General features: G+C 36.4%; 1 protein-coding gene across 1 annotated transcript in view; it reads left to right on the forward strand.

The window, feature by feature from the left end:
• Positions 1–20,294, forward strand: part of CDC73 (cell division cycle 73) — a 112,736-nt gene that overhangs the window by 73,054 nt on the left and 19,388 nt on the right. The window contains exon 11 of the mRNA XM_076339872.1: positions 20,149–20,206. Within this exon, the coding sequence (XP_076195987.1) occupies positions 20,149–20,206 (58 nt within the window). The remainder of the gene's footprint in view (positions 1–20,148; positions 20,207–20,294) is intronic.

Below are 20,294 nucleotides of genomic sequence, written 5' to 3' on the forward strand. Positions count from 1 at the left end.
CATTGTGCATAGCTTGTAAAGTTCAGGCAGAGCTGTTGCCTGTTGGTATGCGTAAAATTTGTCATCTTGCCATGTGAACAAACTGAATACTGAATTCTTAAATCTTAATGAACAGTTTCTATTGTTCACTCATTCTTTGCTTTTAAAGAATGAGCAGGTCTCATCTTACAGAAAAGTAAGGAAAAGCTTTGATTTTTCTACTACTTTCTATCTGGGTGTGACTAATGTAAATTTAGAGTCAAAGTTTCAGGAAGAAATTCCTTTTCTTTTATAGCACTTTCTTCTTTACTACTTTTATATGATACTGTATGTTTCTGGGTATTTCAGGAGGGCGGAGCTTGCTTTGTATTGGAAATATGACCTGAATGTTTGAGTAATCTTGCTGGGCTGGAGGTTGGAATGTGCTTTATTTCAGCTAAATCTCACCATGAAGGGTCAGTGGACTGCTTGTTCTTGATCCAAGGAGTAGTATGTTCTGTAATGTTACTATGGTTACATCTTAAATTAGAAGCTGCAATGTTAGTGTTTGAAATGCTGGCATCTGTTAAGACTAAGAAGGAGTTACTCTGATGTGATGTGCAGCGTGTGTGTAAGGAACACTTTAGAGTTACCGTGACCAGTGAAAGCTTGACTGCAGTGAGTTCTGCAAAGCTAGAAGCAGATGCAAGGAGTCAGAAAAGATGTCTACTTAGGATAACAGTGCACGTGACAACTGTGAATTATGCAAAATGTACTTGTGCAAGACAAAGGTGTGTAGGTTTGGAATATTTTCTTCAAAAAACTTAAAAAAACTTCCTACATGTCATTTTTAAAGGGTATCAGCAGAATCTTGTCTAACTGGTTTTAGAAGAAATCAGACCCTAAGGTTGAGCCATTAAATAAAGTTCTGTCTTAAGTCTCTCAAATCAATTTTGAGTGGTTGCGATAGTCAGGTGTGTGCTGCATGGTAACTTTCTGCCTGGTGGCCATGAGTCCCATGAAAGTTAAACTAAGATGTACATCATAGCTGACGTCAACTGAATGTTCCCATATGGACTGTGCTTTCTGGATACCCCAGGAATACTTTGCAAAGTTTATTCCATTTTATCATAATAAAATATAGTATTATTTCAGCTGTAATGTGTTGAAAACCTTTCAAATGACAGTTCAAAATGATTAATGGCAAAATTTTCAAGGTTGGTTATTTTTGCTTTTGAATTTTATTTTTTCCTTCTGGAAATGTGTTAATACAGAATGTCATAAATGCTTAGTTTTAATTTTCTGTGTTACGAATTATTATGTATATGGCCAGTGGCCATTCTTCTCTTTGCTTCAAAAAGAATACTTCTCCAATAAGTCATTTAGAGCGGAGAGGACAGCGTTGTAGAATACTTGTAATTTGCTTGGCTACTTTGTGATCCCAACATGTTTCTTAACTATCACAAGCATGTTTGTAACTGAATAAAAAATAGCAATCTAGAAATGACCACAAGTGTCAGTATTGCCTGCCTTATTTTCCTTAGCAGATTTTCACCATTGCTTAGTTAGTTGTGAAACCCAGCTTAGGCTTGCTGCATTTTTTTAATAAATGGTCAAGATTTTGCCATTCATCACACCCAAGCCATAAACTTAGTGATTTAATTAATCTTTGAATGTCTTTAAATTTAAAACAGAAATGCAGCAATACAGATCAATCTGAAATGGTGATAGAACTAGAAAAGGCTTCCAGTTATTCTGAAACATGCATATTTTTGTTTGCTAAGGAATAGTTGATAATTGTTATATCATTCAATATGGAATACAAGCACATCCTCTAACTTTGCAAAGTTGTGAGGGAGAGAAAAGACCGAGTGATCTTTTCAAGTCAGGAGGGTGCTTCTTACTCCGTCTGCCTTAGGAAACATTTCAAGGGGATGTTTCATAATTCTAAAGCTTGTATTTTTTTATTAAGTAAACTGATGTTCTAGGTATCCAACTGGAATTCAGTCCATTCTCCTATCACAGCTTCCTGTGAGGAACACAAGTTTGGAGTGCTTCAAGATTCACTTGAAAAGCCAAAATACAAAACGGTTTCGGTCTACTTTATTTCTGTTCTGGTTGTGTGTGTTATGCAAATTTTGCATATTGGACTACTGTCCAGACACGTTTCTTTCCTCAGTAATGTGTTGTTTGCTTTATCACATCTTCTTTCTTTTCTGTATTCCAATTTTTCATGTCTTCCCCCAGGCTTCGCATCCAATTATTGCTGATCTCAAGTGCTAAATGCAGGGTTTTTTTCCCAGGGGATGGACAACATAATTTCATTTGTATTGTGCAGTATTTTTGGTTGCGCGGTTCTCCCCTGATGAACTGACAATCCAGTGCCAGCAGTAATATTTTCTACCTGTCACAAGTGTTCCTTTTGCATTCTGAGAAGAGCAGGGACTTTATGAAGCTTTGAATCAGCACAGCAGGGGAGAGAAGGCCAACCAGCAGTAGTACGAAACGTTCGCAGGCAGTTTAAAGAACTGTGGAAAATAGACTTCTGTTTTTCCCCTTACCTTATGACTTACCCCTAATACCCACCCTCACACCCCCAGCATGAGAATTTGAAATGAAAACTTAAATTCTTACAGAAAGTGAGACTTTGGGGAAGAACTGATGCTACGTATCAAATCTCTTAAAGCGGGAAGATGGCATCCTATGGCAGTTAATAGGCCACCAGCTCTTTTGCCTAAGGAGAAAAATGCATTGTTCCAGCTGTTGCCACCTGTCCAGCCCTTTCTCTCTGCCTGACTCCTTCCTGCAACAGGCACAGAAAGACCCTTTTCCCTTAGGCTATCTTCAGGCTCGTGAGGCATCCGGCACTTCTCTCCCAATGATTTGAAGAGTCATGGCCCATCAGGTTCATCACCAGGATGCAGACCTCCTGCCCAGCACTTTTCTTTGGACTGCTGGATAAGCTACATAGAAAATTTTTTTTTTTTTTGTGAGACTGATTAAGAGATTAGCAGCTCCAACTGTGCATCTGCTCACTAAATTTTTTTCCCTTTTTATATGGTTTGTACGTGAATATGGAGGCATTTTGTCAGCCTCAAAAATTCCTGGTTTTGAAGTTGAAACTGGTGACACAGATGTTTAGTTAATGGTAAATAATGTGAAATTGAAGAGCTGGAATTTCAGAGCTGTCAGAATTTCATGTGTCTTGGGGTTGAGACTTGTATTGACTCTTTCCATTGTCACATTTCTTCAGTAGCTGTAGCACGTTAATTCCTACAGCTCCATCCTGTAGGTATCCTCATTTACAGCTAATTCTGTGGGACATGCAGGGTTTACAGCAGAAATAACAAAACTTTAGCAAGTGTCTTAAATGCCTGAAGCCTTTTCTTCAAGCGCAGATGCTTAAACTAGGAAAAACAACAAAATCCGTGGAAAAAATCCTTTCTCCAGTGATCCAAGAGGTTCTATCCCTGTAATAAATTTAAACAGTATTTGTTCATATCCAACAGAAAACCTGGATCATAAAATGGAGAGTAAGTCCCCTTTTAAGAGCAATTCCCTGCCGCCCTTTCTTTGGCATGTTGGGAGAACTAAAATTATTCCAAACACCTTGCATACCACCTAGTTTGACAGAACTAATTCAGCTTGGCCAGCCAGTTTCATGTATGTTTTTTCCTAATGTTGTTCCATGTTAATGATTCCCTCAACTTGAAGTAGTTTCCAGTCAGTGTGTATTAATGAAAAGCTGATTTTAATATGTGCTGAGTTTTATCATGTAGTGTGCTTAACTGATTTCTGGTTATTTTGAAGTTAATTCTGTTTGGTGGCAAAAATCCTTTGGAAGTAAATGTTCATTTGTATATGCTTCTGATGAACAAAGAAATCAAGTTACCATGCAAAATGACTTTGCATACCCCTAGTTGCTAGTTTGTCCTGCAGACTTTCCACTTTTGAAATTCACATTAAACTTAAATGATATCATCCCTTTAGTGACTTCCAAGGAAGAGGAAACTATGCTGTGTAAATCATGCTTTTTGTCTGAATAACTGTGTTCATAATTCCTTCTGTAATCAGTGTAAGAGTCTAGATTAATTTCGTGAGCCTGAGGATTTTTTTCACATAAATTACTAATGCAGAGTCAGAGTCACCAGGACTCCTAGTCCTCAAATACGTGATTTAGAGGAAATCCTTAGAGCTCGGTTTGTATTATGTTAATTGACAGAGAATATTGGTTCAGAACTAGAAAATTTTTATTCTTTTCTGCTATCCCAAACTACATTTCAAACTTAAATTCCAGGTTTTTTAGTTTCTGTAATTTAGTGGCTTCTAACAGAAGAAGAAATCAGAGACAGCTCTCTTGCATCTTGTCCATCTCAAGACATAATATTAAGAATCATTAATGCATGTGTTTAACAGAAAAAAATACTGGATATATTTAATGTAATAATGCTGAATTTATAAAATTTGGCCTAAAATTAAATATTATATTTTTCTGTAATATAGAGATATATATTCTTGTAACTCTTAATCAGTATCTGCAACGCTTTCTAGCACTGATCCGTTTTACTAAAGTAGAGTAAATTTATAAGGAGCATCTGTCACCTAAAAAAACCAAACAACCCGACCTCTTAAAAACACACAAAAAACTGTCATCCTCTTAAAACTGCCACAAATCTCATGATCTTGGATGATGAGTTGCACATTGCAGATTCTTTTAAGTCTTCTCCTCAAGGATTTGCATAACTAAGCATTCAGACTTCTACAAATGCTTTTTCTGTAATTTTTGGTTAATGCACGTTTGTGCTTTATTTATGTGCAAGTATTATGATTTACATTGCAGAAGAAAAGAAAAAACTTTTCGGAGACCAAACCTGACCTTTCTTTTTTCTTTTTCTCCCCCCTCCCCCACCTTTGGACCACCATTTTACTGTTTTCCTTGGAGTTACTTATTTTGCCAAATATAAAAAGCCCTGTAATTCTATTAATGTCAGTAAGAAGCGTAATAGTGGAAAAAAGTCAACAGTCATTTTCTACTTCTATTGCATTTCTAGGTAAGCAAGCAAAGTAATAAAATAGAATAAAAATTCCTTCTTAATTTAATGAGGCCTGGATACAATACAAAAAGGGAATTTTTTTTTTTTTTTTTTTTTTAGAATCTAGGTCACCTCATATGGAGAAGATTTTTGCTGTGGAAAAAATCTTTCATTTTTTGCTATTTTCTTTTTTTTCTTTCTTTTTCTGTTTTCCTTTCTCCCTCTTTTTTTTTTTTTTTTTTTTTTTTTTTTACAGTTGACTCTTACACAGCACTGTCTGGAACTATGCACCAGTATCTCTACTTTTATGCTGGGTTTGCCTAATGACAAGAAGAGGGTTTTTTGTTATGTGTAATTAACTTTCACTTATCTGAGGTGCGCTGGGGAAGGGAATAGGCAAGGAGATATGTCAGTAATGTGGGAAATGCTGGATGCAGCGGGGAAAGTTAGAGCAGGTCTCTTGAATCTCTGTACTTCTCTCACTAGCAGGTTGGTTGGGACCAATGCCAGATTAAAATTGGATCTGTGTATTCACATGATAATGCACACAATCTAATAAGCCTTGTGGAATGTCGACCATTAGGGAATAGATGCATCAGCCTACTCTGAATGGTCTGGTGGAGTCGGTTCAGGTCCCCTGTGGCTGGAGCTAATAAGCTCTGATGACTCTGTGTAGAATTGCTTCCTTGTTCTTGAAACAGTGCTGCAGCATACATGAGATGCTTGCAAGATTTATAAATAGTAGCTCCATGCTGTGTGGCGGTGCTGTTTCTGAAGCCTTGCTGGCCTGGGAAGTAAACTAGCTGTGTTTCTATGAAGCTGCCCTGAGCTAATGAAATCGCTAAATCTAAGGCACCTCTGTCCATCTCGAATGGAAAATGTGCTACCTAGAATATCTGATCCCAGTTGAGTGAGATCTGATGGCAATAATAAGTTTGGGGTTTTATAGAACGGCTTTCATACTGGTAGTGCCTTGTCATTATTTTTATCTAATTTTCAGATGTTTTTCTTCAAACTAGGCACTAGTCAGTGACAAAGATGTCTGTTTGAGAAGATGAGGGTTTTTGCTCTTCCTTCAAAATAGGCATATATTCATTTATGCAAGAGTATGACAGTGTAGAAGCTGAGAAATAAGGAAGAAATATGTAGTCTGGCATAAGCTCTGGAATAGTTGGTTTTTCGTACTTTTTCAAAATGTCTTTTTAGAAGAACAGGAATAAATAGAAATGTGTGAGGTTTTGTACTTATTACCAGCCTTTTGAGCTACACGTAAAATTACTATGCTGCCCTTCCTCAAAAGGTGACACTGCTATTTTGTTTTGGTGTTTTTCTCATAAAAGTAGAGCACCACCAGATTAAGACAAGGAAGTTATTGGATGAGTCTCTATGAAATTGAATCTGTTTGTGACTGGTGAAGCCCTCCTAAGCACGTACAGAAAGTTCCAGGGTGTCATAACAGAGGATTCTTGTTACACTTTGGGTTTTTTTTTCTGATTGAGATCTTGGCACTGAAAGCCTAACTCTCTTCCAAAACATTGTCTGCTCTTAGTGGCTTATTCATTTTTATTTCCTGCCACCTAAGTGCTCAGTTTTCCAGTGAGGGGATCTTGCTTTGCAACAGATTGCTGTAGAAAAAAAAATCTTGTTTATTTTTTATCACTGACAGTAGACTTTTCAAAGGCGAAACAACTATTTGAAGTAACGGGACAGATGTGAGGGCTGAAGGGGAGCTGAAGAGGTCTTGCTGCTTAAGGCAGATTTCCTTCAGATAAACTGTGAAATCCACAGGATCATGTTATGGATGACTGATATTTGCTAACATGTGAGTAGCAGAAGTAATAGTTGCAGTGAACCTCACCTGTGTCTGTGCTGACTGGCATAGTCTGTCATCTTAGACATTTATTCACAGTGGGAAATTCTTAAAGATGAATTTGTATGTGTATGTATGTGTGTATACGTACACGCAGGGGCGGGTGTGTATAGAGTGAGTGAGAGGGGCAGCCATTTGAAAACTTTTAAAACCTGTTTTAAAATATGCTTTTGAGTCTGCTCATTTAGTCAGGTGTTTTTTTTTTCTGCAGTGATGGATGAAGACTGTATAAAAGTCATAACATAATAGGAAGATCCTAAAATTTGTAGAGTTTTTGTACAGCCCTTACCCTGTCTTCATCTTTGAAGAGAATGACCCCAGACTGTATGAATGAGACCTTGTCAGTTGACCTTCATTTAAGAGGACAGCATTTCTGCACTACCAAAAATACAGCTGTGCCCTAGCCATTTCAAAGAACAGTCGTATTATAAACCAGATCTCATAATGCATAGATAGAAGCTTGGAGATAGTCTATCTAGTGTATGGATTGTGTATAGAATGAAAAAATAAGAGTTGAATGCTGTCGTCTTCTTAGTGCTTTGAGAAGGGCTTAATTTAATCTTCTCTACTAAAGAGAGAAGAATAATGGGGAATTTAGATATAATGCCAAAGGAAGCTGAAAGTAGAGGCAGAAGGCCAAATGGAAAAATTCCTCTTGTATGATGAAGCCAGAATCCTTCCTGTATTTTAACTTAATGCATGATTTATTGCCGTAACAGTTAGTTTTTGATATAGGCATATAACATCATTGGCTTTTATATTCTATAGTAGGGTGGTATGAATGATAGGTTTATTCGGGATGCAAATACCAATAGCAGTTTGCACAATCTATTTGGTATGTGATGTTGTAGCAATAATACACAAATTTTGTTGCGTGCATGCTGGCGCAAAACATTTTGAAGGCAATTCTTTCAGCCTAAATATTTGTCAAGGAGCACACAAGTAGAAAGCATTGTTGCTGTGATGAAAATATGGTATCTAGTCTTCTATTGTTTGTTTTCGACATACGAATCTATGATGGGTGACTAAAATAGTTTTGTGTCCCAGGTGACTTTGTTATATGATGATTAAGATTGTGATTCTGTTGCTTGATTCACATAGGTAATTTCTTTTTGAAGTAAAACAGCCCTATCAAAAGGCTGTATAACTTTTGTCAAAAAGCCAGACTTTTAGAACACACTTAAATGAAGACAACTGAAAGTTGAACAGTACATTGTCTATTCGCTCTTTGGGTACAAAACAGAAGGTTTTAATTTGTTGTAGTGTTTGGGGGATTACTAGGTTTTTTTAATCGTAGAATCTGTTGGCTAAGTATAAAGGCTTAATCTAGGAAATGAAGAATTTTGGGTTCAGGCGGGTTCCTGGCTCTTTCTGCTGACATGTATAGTAGTGTGATTTAGTGCTGTGTAGTAGTGATCCCTGCAAAATATTTTAACTTTTTAGTCTGTTTACATCTGTACCTAGGGAGGGAAACTTCAGGCCTTTTGGAGTTACCCAGTTGCACCGAGTACAAATTTGGGGGGGGGAGGGGGATAAAAAAATGTTTTGCTCTAATTTGAGTGCTCCTTCATAATTGTAAATAAAATAGTATTTTAATTAAAACAGAATTCTGGGATGAGGGTTCTACAATGAAAAGTACGTAGTGCAATGGATCTCACTGGGAAAGCTGGGGGGAGAGACAATTGGAGAACAGGACCATAAATGTCATATAACAGTACCAAAACCATTTTTATTCTGTGTTTAATGATGACGGTGTGTGTGAAACTTTTACATAATGCAGTCCAAAGAAAACATCTAGGTAGTCTAGAAGACAGTTTGTCAGAGCTCCTGTGACTGGTATAAGTGGGATGCTATTATTGTAAACTTTGGAAATGTTCAGACTTCAGAATATCGTACTGAGAAAAATATGTTAATGATTTTTACTAGTGGTGGGAGCAGCCATTTGAGGATACTGAAGAGCACACGTTTTTTTCCATGATGTTTTACTGTGTTAAATATATAAAGCATGGGAAGCTAGAGGCTATGTAATTCCTGAAGTTCAACATTAAGATTGAGGTACTATTAATACACTGCTTATGAACTTCATAGGTTTGGTTCTTGAAGTTTGTATGTATATTCTTTGAATCCAAAATTGCCCCTATGCCCCGAGTGAAAACGTGGGAAAATGTTTCCAAGAATCTGTTTATTTTGTTGAAATCTGAATGTAAACATTTTGATCCAGTAATAGATGTGTTTTCTTTGAAGTTAAACCTACTGAAATCTTTTGTTTTATTTGATACAAGTGTGAGAAATCACCAGGCAGAAAGAAACATTGCAATCAAATGTCAGCTCCAGTCATAATAGTTTTCAAAATAGTGCTTTTTCATATGGCACCATATAGCAAGCCTGTACATTGAAAATGTAAGGTATTCTGTGTCTGTTCAAAATAGTTGGTTTCTCTCGGATTTAGTATTTTTAGTGAAATAAAAGTTTATTCACAAGGTGACAAATAACTTTGTGTTTGGGGGCAGATTGTTATATGTGAGATTTCCCAGCTTCTTGTGATTAAAAACTGAGTGTGGATCAGTTCCTCTGAACACATTATCAACCTGTTGACAAAGACTATTACGTTGTCGCGTATGAGGAAAGGAGATGGGGAACAGAATCTTGGCTAGCAGTAGCGCGAGTACGTGCCTTCCTATCCCCCCAGCTAGAGGTGCTTTTATTGCAAAAACCTTTATCTGAAGTTTTTGTTGCTGTTCCCATGCATTTTAACCTTGAATAATGCTGTGTTTTTGTATAGTGTTTGGCAAACATTTCACTGAGGCTTTTCTGATTCTAAAAACTGGAAATGTAAGGCTTACATTAGGTATTTAAGAAAGGGGGAAATGACTGAATTTGTGTTCTTGCCATGGAGAGGTGATACCTTTTGCTGCCATAATGATCAAGGGTGTTTAGCCACAGTGTTAAAAAGCAAACAAAAAAGTCTGTTCACCCATTGGCCTCCCACCACCATCCACCAAAAAACTCTGCTTGCATCCTGCCTGATTTAATTCACTTCCCATCATCATGGTACACAACGTATTTTCTTCCCTTTAGTCTGTTTTTAAATGAGTTAAAGCAGTAAGATCTGTAGAGTAAGAGCAAGGCAAAATCTGGGGCTTTTTGTGAATATGGTGTTCCTTTGGTTAATTTTCATCCTTGGATACAGGTTTTTTTTTTAATTATGACAATAGAAAACAAACCTGTCCACTTATGCAGCTGGAGCCAGACAAATGTTTAGAGATAGTATTCTAGTTATCTTGTAAGCAGATTAAAATGTCCAGTCTTCCCAGTTTGAGGGAAGTGTGTGGATAACTGCAGCATATACAAGTCCAGAAATCATAAGACTTTCATGCTGGACTAAACTCAGAAATTTCATGCTGTAAATTACTGTTCTGTTCCTAACTTGCTTGTCTGCTGTTGTACAGATATCTCCTGTGTCTCAATATTTTGTCAATATTTTTATCGCCAGCACCCAAGACAGTGAATCTACTCTGTCTCAATGGACAGTTTGTTGATATGAGAGCATTAATAGATGTTATGCTGGAGGCTTGTCATCACTCAAGCCCTCTTATCTCTTGGCTTGTTTATTACCATTTATTATAGCTGCAGCTAAAGCTTTTGATCCTGAAAAAGCTCATGCTGGTTTTGAACTCAGCAGTTACTTTTCTAGGCAACACAAACAACGAAGAGTTTATCACTCCACTGTTCAACTTTGTGCATTGGCTCCTCAAGGAATACAGGATTCAGGATTTCAGGATTTTCTCCTGATACTTTAAGTCTTCCAAGGTGATTACTTGGAAAATTGCTTTTGTCTCTCTGGCCATGACCACCCATAATAATTATGTTTTCTTGTAACATAATGTAATATATAAACATAGTGCTGGGATTGCTAAAGCCGGTGAGGTACGGAAGAATAATATTAAAACTTCTTTTCAGTGAATAGAAAGGAGAAGATCACATCAGGATGAAGTACAACTGGGAAAAAGTGGTGCTGGATAATTTGTTGAACAAGAAATCACAAAAAAATCTAAGGTCTTTAATAGCTTCCTATGTGTTAGAATTCTAATATTACAGCATCCCCTGTTCTTCAGGGGTTTCAGTATAACCAAGGGGAGTCTGGAAAGAGCTTCATCAGTTTCTGTTGCATTGAGATGTTGAACAGCATCACATAAAGTTAATCAATTGCTTGGGTCTTGGTTCAGTTTGGGTTTTTTGCAAAAATTTTCACGCAGAAGTTAAGGATCCATCTGTATTCTTTTAGGCACCTGCAGAGCTTTTGAAAATATTCTTCTCGCACAAAGCATTTCATGAGTCATTCTAGAAGTTGCAAAGGAACCTTTTTGAGGTCTTTTAAGCCTTTTCCTCTGCAAATTTATTGCTCACTGAATGCAGGTGTAAGTGGGATCTTCCGGTTGCTCTGTACCGAGCAACATTTTCTTTAATCTACATATGACTGTTGCTTTGAATACCATTTCCAAAGCAGGATCTGAATACAAAAATAACAGTGTTATTTTACGTATCTACGTATGTTTAGAGTTTGAATGTCAGCAGAGCTTTTATGCAAATGAATTGTTTGAGCCCCATATTCTGTGATGTTTCTGGTGAAAAACCACTTCATGTGAGTGACTAATATTTGCGGTTACAGGTAGTATTGGAACTAGAGATTCATGAATGCGTGAAGTTGAAAGTTGGAGACTGAAACATTAGCAAATTGTAAATTCACAATTATGCAAATTCCAGTTCTATTGAATCAATGTGGCATGTTCTGATTATAGTATACAGAAAACCAGTAGTGTATAAACCTTTGCACCTGACTTTTGAGAAAGAAGAAACGATCCTTTTGTTCTCAGACTGCGTTTGTCAAAAATCTTGCCGATTGCCAAGTAATATGCATGAGGCTGGCTCAGATAATTAACCCAAAGGGAAAGAATTCTAAGCAAAATAATGTTTTAGTGATACCTACTTTTGTCTTTTCGCATATTTCAAGGGAATGAGTCATTTAAATAAACATAGGTAGGTATATTATAGGCAGGCCTTTATTTTTTAGAAAAACAAAAAACAAAACCTCTCAAGTTCTCAGGATTAAGAGTTGTTTTTTGATGAAAACAGTTCATCCCCAGGAAAGTGGAAGTGCCTACATGTTTAGTCTGACTTTGTCACCAGCATTCCTCTTCAGCTCAGAACTGCTATTTCAATAGCAACAGTTTGACATTACATGACTGATTTAAATTCAAGATGAAGATCTTAATTTTACTGATATTTTGTGCAAGGATAAAGGTGGGAGGAGCTCTAGCACACTTCATTGAAGACTGTTCAGGAATGTTTTGAAAGCTTAGCTTCGGAGGTAATGCTTAAGTTTTAAGGCATCTCAGTAATTGTTGCTTTCATTAACTCTATCCAAAAGCATCTCTAATAATTTTTATTAATATTATTTTAGCATACTTGTATGGTTTTGTCCCTAGTTGATCACTAGTCACTACAGTATTCATTTAGATTCAGTTGTGATTTGTGTTGCTTAGAACTGTTTTCTTTGCAGAACCAGAATTTTGCCTAAGCTATCTGTAAGCAGTCCAGTTAATTCAGTCATGCTTTTCTGTGTTTAAACCAAACTTCTTTTGACCTGGTTGTAATAAACAAGAAATTGCAGTGAGTATTTTTCATGTCTTTCAATGACACTGATCTCCAGGCCTAACCTGCTACTGGAAAAAAACATCAGTCCTGTTCTTTGTTTTATACTGTCAATGTTTCAGAATCTTGTCAGTTTTGATTCTATAATGGATTAATAAAGGACCAGAGTTGTAAAAAAAGTTTAATTTGAATGCTGCGGAACAACAAGTCTTAGTATTTCTAAATTTCAGTTAAGCCCCTTGATGACAAAAGCATAGTTTTATTTCTGCCACCCTCCCTTGCTTCTCCTTTCTCCCTCTCCTCCATCATTGTAATGCAGTACTCATTCAGAAGAGACTGTCTACATCTGATTTCCTTACACTTGTGAAATTTGTTGTATGTACTAGCTTTAACGGTATTTTGAAAACTATAATGAAATTTGCCTTATCTTTGTAAGAAGATGGGCATCAAGTTTTCTTTCTTGCAACTGGATTTCAGGATTGGCAATCTTCCATTGGTATTTTTCTTCAAACTATGCTTGATAAGACATGATCTTCAGTATAAGCAGTTTTGTATTTTGAAACAAACATGATTTATATAACTTACTAACCCCTTTTGTCACATCAGTTTTTTAGTTGTCGAAGTAGGAAGTAGTAAAGCTATGGTGTTATTTTCCTTAGGCAGTTGGTATCAGAAGCCTTTGATAAATAATGGTAAACTTCTCCCCTTTTTAAATTCATTCTATAAAAATATCTTTAATTCTGCTTAAACTCCCACTCTCTTTTCTAGACTATAAGGAAGCTGAAACAATGTAAACAGTAGAAATGACCTTTTTATTAATATTGCAAGCAATGGAAGTTAAAATGACTGTGATATTAGCAGTATTTGCACAATAGTTAAGATCCTGTTATCAAATACTATTTTTTTACAGCATAGTTTAAAATTAGGAAGGCAGTTAAAAGCTTGCAATTTATTATTTAAATACCTGTCTTAGGGGACTGCATATGCAGATTTGTGTGCATAGAAGTATGCAAATAAGCTATACCACTTCGTGTGTAAATAAAATGATGATGTGGAACACTAGTTAAACTTAAAATATTATTAAAATTTTCTTGATATGAACAGAAGTCAGAGAATTATTAGGAAGACTGCAGAGGCAGAGCAACTCAGTTGGATTGTTTTTGCTTGGTTCTTTGGAAGATTTCCCCCCAAGGCTTTTAAGGGCTTTAAATTTTTAGAACAAAGCCCTTTCATTTCAGAATCCAAGCTATTTATATGAAATAGATAGATGTTTCTATCTAGCTTAAAGTAGAGCATCTGGACCAGATGTCAGATACCTGTTTTTGAAGTCATCCCATTGTTTTGGCTGTTTGTCATACATTGATGTATACAAGATTTAATTTCTAGAAAAATAATGTTTTTCAACTATACAGTTGTTTTAGATTTTGCCATAGTTCTTTAGACTGGCTTTACTAGAACTTTCAAAGGTTCAATACTTTAAATCACTCGGGCAATGATAGTATAGTTGCTGGTAATTAAAATGTGTTCTTACAGTCCCTTCTGCCCTAAATTTAATAGATAAATTGAAGTCTGTTCTTAAAGATAATTTTACAAGCTTACCATCCACATGTATTTATTTTCTTTCTCATTTGAGATCCGAGTGTTTCGGTTTTACTACGTTCATCTTTATGAACAGAACAGTCTTTGGTTGAATTGTCTTCCATCATGGATGGTGAAGCTGAAAGCTGCTTTATGTTTCATATGCAAGCAGTTGCTAATACTTCTTGCAGAATCAAATGTTAATTTTTACTTGTACAACTTCTGTGCAGGAGCACGCAAGTTACCTAATAAATTTTAGATTTTTGGGCAAAGATCTTGTACTAATTTAAATGTTATAAAGGAACAAGACAGAAATTAAATTTGCTAAATTAAAAAAGCCACAAGATGGCATCAAATTGTCAATTCTATCCGTTCCTTCTAACATTTTTTAAAGGTCAAAATATTACAGACTGTATCGATCTCTACATAGAAACCAGTTGGGATAGTGAATGTGCAATGAAATAGTTAAGAGTTTGAGGTTTTTCCTTCCATTATTTGTACCTTGCGAAACCACAATAAGAAACTTTTAATAGCTTTTTTGTGCTTCAAGAGAGTCAACTAACTTGGGTATCTGTGAAACGTGCCTCCATGAAAAAATTCTACCAATATAACATGTTTTATTGCTTAAAACATGAGAGTTCATTTCCTAAAATGTAGCATGAGTTATGTTCAGGCAGTTTCTGATCCAACTGAGAAATGAGTGAGAGTAACTTATGTGTGGATGTTAATGCTCATTTAGACTTAAGAAAAGTACTAGGTATCTAAAATATAGAAAAAACAAAACAACACCCACTGTTGGGTAACTAAATACAGCTATAGATTGACAGTAGCTTACTTTGTTAGATAATTTTTGATGTTTGTGTAGATGGAATATCTCAGATTTGCAAGAAATAGATCTTTTAAAAGTTGTTGAACTTTTTACATTAAAATGGATTGAGGATGTAATATATGGGAGGCCAGACAAATGTGATAAGAATCTGTCCAAAACAATTTGCATCTTCATAATATATTGCAACTTGCTTGTATAATGTAGAAGCAGGGAAGGGAAAATGAATGCATATGTGAAAGGAAAGATGTGAAGTAAGCTGTATACAAAATGTACAAATTTAGGGGACTTGAAGCAATAGACGTAAAGCTTCACAAAACTTATCAGAGCACATAGCAGTGTCTGAATTTTTAAGACAAACATAGAAATTGTATGAAGGAATGAGGGAAGAAAAGAACACACTAAAAGGTTAACTACCAGGGCGTACAATAATAGAAGAAGTCAGTTGTCCTTCAGGGTGCGGGGTTTTTTTCCTTGTTTGACTCTAAGTGTGTCGCGGATGGAGTGAGACTACACTTCACTCGTGAGAGAGAAGCAACAATATTGATAGAAAAGAGTGAGTTAAAGTGTGAATTAACAAAGTTCAATGGTAAATGCGACAGTGAACAAGATTCGATGGGAAGGTACACTTTCATTATTTACTGCATAGAGGACAGGGTCAGACATTACTGTCAGGGAGACCCTCCCGTTGAGTCATGAGGTTCAGAAAGGACCCCCTTGCTTTCTAAACTTCTCAGAGAGGAGTTTAGGTGTGGCTGGATCCAATCCTAGTCCCAGTCTTGGTCAACGGTTTATGTCTAAAGGATTATATATGCGCAATCAATCCTTTATATCACTTAGCTAAGATTTCAAAGTTTAGCATGCTATTAGTCACTTACCGAGGATCTCTTGCCACAAGGAATCTCTCAGCCTCGAGGAGTAACCTTGAGAGGTGTCCCTACTCAAGGGGAGATCCTGTCGTGCAGCCCGCTGCCCTGCAGGAGAGCTCAAAGGGCTCTTGGGCTGCTCACTATTTATAGGGGTAAGATGGTTGACTCATAGTCATATTTACATACTGATAACTGTGGTTAGGTGGGCGTATTTCTTGCAATAACCAAGGGCTGTTGTGTTGTTATCTGGCTCCCGAATGTACTTTGAGCCGGATGCAGCTATCACGACCAGCATCCATTACAACCACCCCTGGCAGTTATTGCTTGAGCAGGGTTACAGGAGATAAAGGTCAGGTTGGGCGGGGGAGCACACCGTCACAAAGTGGGAAGCTGGATTTTTTTCACATGTACTAACCTGTTTTCTATTCATGCATTGGTTTGTGAACCCAATATTTTAGGTTTTTAGGTAGGACAATGCTAAATAGCAGAAGGCATACACTAAAATAAAAACAGTTATTGAGCAGACATTTTGTAAATGTCTAATATGATAGGAAACATTAGTACTGAAATGGAATGAATTCCACTGAAAAGTATATACAGTTGTGTATCTGTAAATGATGCAGTGAAATCCAGGAAAGTATGAAGCTTTTGGTATCTGTTTTCCTGATTTCATTCTATGTCAGGTTGTTGCTTCTGAATGGTTAAATACTCATATATTTAATGTAAATCATAAGTAAACTATACATAACCTTCTATGGTAAATTATCACAAACCAAGTAATATGTTTTTGATTAAAATACGATGTTAAGTGGTCATCCGAAAGAAGATTTGTATTTTTCAAATTACATGGTTTTGTTACTACATTAGTTTCAACTTACGAATATTCATAATATACTCCTTAACAGTCTCAAATGGCTCATGCATAAGAATTGGGTATGTCATCTTCGAGCAAAACTGTTAAGTGTTCAGAAACTTTGAGGAAATGAATGTTCTTTAGATAGCTAAACAGTGATTTCTGCTGCTTCTGATGCTTAGGGTACAGCTGCACAAACAAAAGCTCCCCTAACTGGATTTTGAATTTGCAGTGTGCTAGTTACTTAAGAGTAACTTTTACATTAAAAACTTCACATTAGAATATTTGAACTATCTTGCTGTGTGCTCACTGGGAAATAAGCTACTGTCTTTACAAGGAGTTAGAGCATGCAAACGAGAAGTTGCCTCTGAGTAGCTAACAGGCCATAAATTACCAGCAGCACTTACCTCGTGTGGTTGAATGAACCAACAATGACGTTTACTCCATCAACTTAATTTTCTTTTCCTCTGGGAGAAATCCTAGCATGTAGTTCTCTGTGGTTATACCTGCCTTGTAAACGGAGCTTGTGTCATAAATTAATGGGTTGTCATAGGAAAAACTTACACCTCTATCTGAATGCTTTTGAAAAGCATTAATTTTGTATCTAAACTCAGTGTCTTTTGTTTTCAGGACAGTGTGAAATGTTAGCAAAATTATTCTGCTAATGACTTCCTTATTGAAAGCAGTTTTTCTTCTCCACTTAGTATATCTTGTCAACCATCACTGCTCTGTACTTTTGTTTCTTCCTCATCTTAATAGTATACTTTTCTCCTTACAAACCATTTAAGAAATGTGGGGTTGAAATATTGATCAGAGCTGCTTCTGCTACATTGTCTGCAGTTTTTACATAATAGAAGGTGGTGATTAAGTCACTGATAATCATAAAGAGAGAAGAGATGTAAATCAGTTACAAAGGAGGGTTGTTATGCCTTCAGTAGGTGACAACTGAGCTTCTGTGCTAAGATGCCAGAATATCGGGAGTTGTGAGCTGCGGTTCATCCATGAAATTATCAGTCTAAGGCAGTGAATTAGCTGTGACCGCCATCATCTATTGATATTTGCAGAAATTGTTCTCACAAATAGAAAGGTCGTAGGCATGGAAGTGATAGCTGTCTTTTGTATCTACTCATTTAAATGAATTTATTTCCTACTATTAATCAGATAGTCATGTGATTGTTATTTTTTTTAATGTGCTTTTTTTGTTGTTGTTTTGGGCTTGGGGTTTTTTGTTTGTTTGCTGCAGTTGCGATGTTCTCAAAGCCTGCCTTTTTGTTTTAGGCTTCTGCACTAAGTTTCCCATTAATCACTTTAGAGAAGATAATTCCGAGGAAAGTATGAAAAACTCACAAACAGAATATTTGCCAGTTATGTTGTTAGGCTTGATTCTATGTGTATTCTGGTGCCTTATGGGCATTTTGGTGAAGAGAGAAATCACAAGCACAAGTCATATGGAAACCAAAGTAAAGCTTTGATTATAATTTGGTTATAATTCTTTCCAAGGCTGCAGAAAAACGCCAGAATCTCTGAAGCAGCTCCTGGTTCCCTCCCTTTGCTGCAGCTGCCGTAGGTCCTGCAGGGCCTGTTTATGATAGGCGAGGCACTGAGTAAGTGGAAGGGGAGGCTGAAAAGTTGCATTACTGATTCTGTAGGGGACAAAAGAGGAATGGATGTGTGGGACTGCAGACAGTAATAGTTAAGCATCCAAGGAAACTGAATTGGATTTAGAATCTTGAAACTTAGCATTGCAGGAAGTGACGTTTCTTTAGCTTGATGGGTTGGGGTTTTTTTCCATTTCATAAAGTGCTTTGAATTTAAGGAAATGTTATGGGAGAATTCTTGGTATTTCTTCAACATGTGTAATTAGTGCACCACAGGAACAGTCTTTTCACACAGAAAATGATATTTTTCTGTAGAAACAGATGCAAAATGTTTTATTTCCACTTTCTTGGCGAAAAGAAAGGTGGTGATGTTTCAAATAACTACTGTTTCTCAGTCGCAAGGCTTCTCTCAAAGGTAGTCAGCCTTTCCTGCTGCTCTTCCTTTAGTGTGGTATTTTGATTTTTACCATTTGCTGAGTAATTATTATGAAAGGACATTGGTAAAAATACCTCTTCTCAGATACTAAAAAAGTAAGTCTTAAAATAACAGTTACTGACTCAAGTGCCCTACATAGATGTTGGTATTTTAATAAGCAGAAAAGAGTACAGCAAAATTTGAGTTTAATCCGTTTCTTGCAGTGGGGGGTTAAATCCTTATACTGAAGATTAATAGGAGGTTGCTGACTGTAAAAGTTACAAAAGCTGTGCACTGTACCAAATGTCAGCTCCATCCTATTGTAACTAATCATGGCTGGCTTTGACTAAAGCTCAGGGAAGAGATATTTTGAGTAAATTTGTGTTTTCTAAGGGCTTGTTCAGTGATCTTCTCTTCTATTTGTACTTCACAGTTCTTGAGATAAAAACAGAGTATTAACTTTCATGGTGGAAACTTAAAAGCAGTTTCTTTAAGTGTTATTTAAATTATGGAACTTGAGGTTGCTTGTGTGTAGTCCCCTGCTCATTAGCTTTTTTTATTTTGAATTACAGAATGTATTGTTATTTATGCGTGGACATACAAATGTGATAATGCCATATTGGAGTCCTTTCCAACAGGTTTTCCCAGGATGGGATCTCTGACCTTTCTGAGTGTCTCACAGTTGAAGGATATGCTTCACATAGCGTTTAAGTAACTTTCAGATAAAATTCATGGTTTCATGTTAAAAGGTTTTCTGTCAGCCTTGCAAATTGAAGTGGCTGGAATATGTAGCATTTTTTTTACAGTGTTAGTAATATTGTTAGTAATATATTTTTTGTTCAGTGAGGTTTCACAGAAGTAACTGAGAACAGAATTTGTTCTTGCAGGAATTTAATGTTGCTTTGGAACCAGACCTCACTGTTCTCTTACTTGGTGTGTTGAGTCTGCAGAGTTAACAAGAATAGAGAGTAGTGCAGGTCTTTTGTTTGTTACATTAAGGTAATTGGATAAGGCATGAGCAGAACTAATTATCATGAGTGTGCTATTTCTGAGCACTAAAACTCTTCAAGGCAGGAATGCATTGCAATTTCTTGGTCCTAGTTTTCCATCCAGAGCATAAGAAGGTCTTGTTTTGAAATTTCTATAGCCAATTGCTTACATTTACATTACTAACCCTTGGTGAAGTGATCATAGGTAAAATGAAACAATACTATAAATAGAAAAGGTTTCTTTGAATATAGAAAAGAAGTTTCTGATTGGCATTTGATGGTTAAAATGTAAACCTGTAAAAGCTTATGAGGTTATCTGTCCTCCCCAAGTCTAAAACAGAATCTGTAAAGAGTTTTGAATATTTTCACTATTTTCTTTCTTCTCTTTAATGGAAATGTATTGCCCTCATTTTCATGATACCCTCTGTAGCTCTGTGTTCATTTAAAAAACCCATGTACCCAACAAGAAGGTGAGCTGTTAATGTTACCTCTTCTGTCTTTTAAAAGGAAGGTGCTTCTGCTCGAAAAACGCAAACTCCAGCAGCACAGCCTGTACCACGACCAGGTAAGGTGGCCTACTATCATTTGTGCTTCTGTTCCAAATAAGTTTGAGTTTCAAAGAAGTATTATTTAAAACTTTAGTTACATGAAGA

This window comes from Aptenodytes patagonicus, chromosome 5 (genome assembly GCF_965638725.1).
Source record: "Aptenodytes patagonicus chromosome 5, bAptPat1.pri.cur, whole genome shotgun sequence".
NCBI classification, from domain to species: Eukaryota; Metazoa; Chordata; class Aves; order Sphenisciformes; family Spheniscidae; genus Aptenodytes; species Aptenodytes patagonicus.